Source organism: Sinocyclocheilus rhinocerous, unplaced genomic scaffold (assembly GCF_001515625.1).
Source record: "Sinocyclocheilus rhinocerous isolate Xijiao unplaced genomic scaffold, SAMN03320098_v1.1 scaffold468, whole genome shotgun sequence".
In the NCBI taxonomy this organism is placed as follows: Eukaryota; Metazoa; Chordata; class Actinopteri; order Cypriniformes; family Cyprinidae; genus Sinocyclocheilus; species Sinocyclocheilus rhinocerous.
Window position 1 is genome coordinate 1,760,987 of NW_015635305.1, and position 3,157 is coordinate 1,764,143.

The window sequence follows — 3,157 nt, forward strand, 5'->3', positions numbered from 1 at the left end:
TAAAGTAATTTGAAAACCTTGTGTGAGACGTAATTTCACAAGCAGCGTGATTGAATCACCATGCGCGCTCTCTCTCTCTCAAAATACGCAAATGGATTCAAATCACCACACATCGCATCTACCTATAAGCGAGCTGCACGCTGCGCAGTTGACACAGGAATTGTCACTTGCACAGTCGAGGCAGTGTCACATCGTCACTAAAGTTGATAAATTGCATTTCTTTTTAATTCTTGCCAGTGTTTAACCATTCAGCGCTCACGTGCTCTCCTGGAGACCGTGCGCTCATGCCCACTCGCAGCGCACACACATAATGCCAGGTTCACATTACTCCGTTTGCAGTGCGAATGTGCTGCGTATTTTTTCCGCAAAATACGCCACTAATAGATGGCACTCGTGCGTAGGAAAACAAAGTTCTTTATGAACCGCAGGATTGCTTGTAATAAAGATTTAAATGCAAAAGAAAAGGCAGTAGAGCTGTCTATTTCGGTCAATGGCAAGTTTGTGATAACGTAAGAAAAGTAGTTTAAATGTTTTGCTAATTGCTTGAGCAACTATGTTTGGATTTGAAATCAAAATAATGGATAAATGTTGTGTTTGTGGTAAACAGCCACGGATCAGTAGTGGACTCCTGTGTAAAAGCTGCTTCCCCTCTCACAAGAGTCACCTAAGAGGGCAATTCACCCCATTTTCAAAAATGAAATTCAGGCCCTGAATAAATGTCTAAAAATCCTGATTGGAGTATCACTATAAATAGTTATAAATGATAAAAAGAAGGCTTTAAAAAGATCGGTATTGGTGATCGGTATCAGCAGATACTGATTTCTGTGATCGGTGATCGGCCTCAAAAACCCTGATCGGAGCACCCCTAGTTGCAAGCATCTACCAAATATGTGTTGTCTGTGCAACTGCTTCTTGATGGAAGCAGGAAGTCCAGTGATATTCCCAGACCAGGGTGCTATAGTTTTGCCTCACTTTCCCCATCTGTACAGTACAGTCTCATCTGTTATTGTGCTCAGTTAACTTTCCTTCCAAAACAAGCAAACAAAAACCGTCATATGCACATAATCGCTAAATTTAAGTGTCCCAAGTACACACACAGACACATTTTTTTAAAAGAAACAAGGAATAAAGAAAGTGACATTAAAGTCATGAGACATTGGGTCTTGGCTGATCAGACGACAATAAACAGGCAGAAATACAAAAAGCTTTCAGCATATCAAGAGGTAGCATACTTCTCTTTAAAGGGGACATTGGGTGAAATATTCACTTTTTTTTAAGCTTTTTTTTTGCATTTATTTAGGTTTCTAGCATGTCTGCCAGCTCAGAAAAGCGGAAAAGAAAACACGCAGCCAGTTTGTTATGGGCTGCCTGAGTCTGCGAGCTGTGTCAATTTACAGTAGATAGCTAGCTATAAAGTATGTTACAGTCATTTCATGAAGACCCCAAAGAATGATACCAACTTGTGGAAAATGGGCATCCGATGTCCCCTTTAAAGTTCATACTTTGCCTTGTCTACTATTTAAAGCCATATGCTCTTAAACAGTCACATCACACTCGGTCAACAATAAAATGTCCAAAAAAAAAACTCTTAACCGAGTTCAATTAGTCACTGATTATCTTCTCCCAAAGGTGTTCAAAGACTCTCAGGAAACTATTTGCTCACTGTGAATAGTCTAAGCACACTTTAACAACAATTGAACATGATCTGTAAAGAGCACACTCTGCTAGGTTTCTGATTGTGAGAGAAAGACATCAGGTGTTAAGGGGTTCATACCCGGTTTTCATCATAAATTATCTGGACGATGCTGCGATGTTTGTGTTCCACAGGGGGCGGCGTCACTGGCTTTTCTGGCTCTACTGGCTTTGATGCCTCCTCCTCCAGTTGTTGCTAAGACACAATAAACATGACAATATACCTTAAACCTGAAACAAGCATATAAACACAGACACATACAATAATAATAATGAACATTTTCTGAACATGAAATCATTAAGAATTCATCAATAGCTCACAAGTTAACTCACAAAACATATTGCTTTGAAAAGTAAAAACAGACCTTTTTTTAGCACACAAATTGAAGCATCATTCATGTCTTTAGCATAACTGGTGTGGGATGGTGGTTAAAAGTATGAGCAATAATCATAGGGATGAATGACTACAACAGACACAATAAAACCTTCTCCCAGATATCAAAGTGATGTGCAGAGGTGTACCATTACATTCATATAAGGTCTCAACAAATTTCCCCTGTGACCTCCCTTCTAAAACTGCAATGCATAATTAAAGTTCTGTTACAGTGAGACTTTTTTCATCTCCTAAACAGGAGTGAACAAACAGGTAAAAGACAAAGATATTTTAAAGACTATAAAGACAGTGGTATACAATGCAAGATAACTGTTTGTTGTTTTTCTGTCACATTTTCACCATCGGGCCAGTAGGGAAAGTACCTTCAACCAGCATGCTAGTATCTCTACAATCAGATATTTAAGAAAAAGAAGATAGTAGACGGAGTGAGGAATGAATGTGTACACTTGCTGCTTATCATGATGCAAGCCTGAAGGATTTGGCATCACCATCAAAGAGCAAGAACAGTTGGCAAAGAAAGGGAGTTGTGACAAGCTTCTTTCAGAAGGGCAACATTTCCCACAAGGCTTAGTTACTGATAAATACAGAACAAAAACCCAATCTGCTTCTAGCTGTGAGCACCAGAGTAAGGGAGCTTTCCTGTGACATGGGGCTGAACCCTGGGACATGTGGGGAAAGTGTGAGATGGTCAGCTGTTTTGGTTGTGATTTAAACAAACAAATCTTGTCATCACACAACTAGCAACTAAAACTGCCATAAGCTCTTTATTTACAAAATTAACTATAGCTTAGAGCAGTGTTTCCCAAACGGGGTGCCGTCTGTCGAGAGCAGGGGTGCCGTGTAAAAAAATCCTTTTTTAATATTTTTAAATTGCTAAAATGTTTAAAAAAGCATCTATTATATAATACCCATTTCTGATGTCGCCAATAATTAGAGATGCACCGAAATTCCGGCTGCCGAAAATTAGTTCACCGCTCAGGTTTCACTTTCACGTGGTGTGACGCTCTGCGTATTATCCCGCTCTATGCATGTGCGCTCCGCTCAGTCGCTCCACTCGTATACCGTTCATGC

General features: G+C 39.8%; 1 protein-coding gene across 1 annotated transcript in view; it reads right to left on the reverse strand.

The window, feature by feature from the left end:
* LOC107746860 (nuclear receptor corepressor 1-like) overlaps positions 1 to 3,157 on the reverse strand; it is an 87,813-nt gene that overhangs the window by 75,576 nt on the left and 9,080 nt on the right. Inside the window, exon 5 of the mRNA XM_016561189.1 lies at positions 1,775 to 1,888. Within this exon, the coding sequence (XP_016416675.1) occupies positions 1,775 to 1,888 (114 nt within the window). The remainder of the gene's footprint in view (positions 1 to 1,774; positions 1,889 to 3,157) is intronic.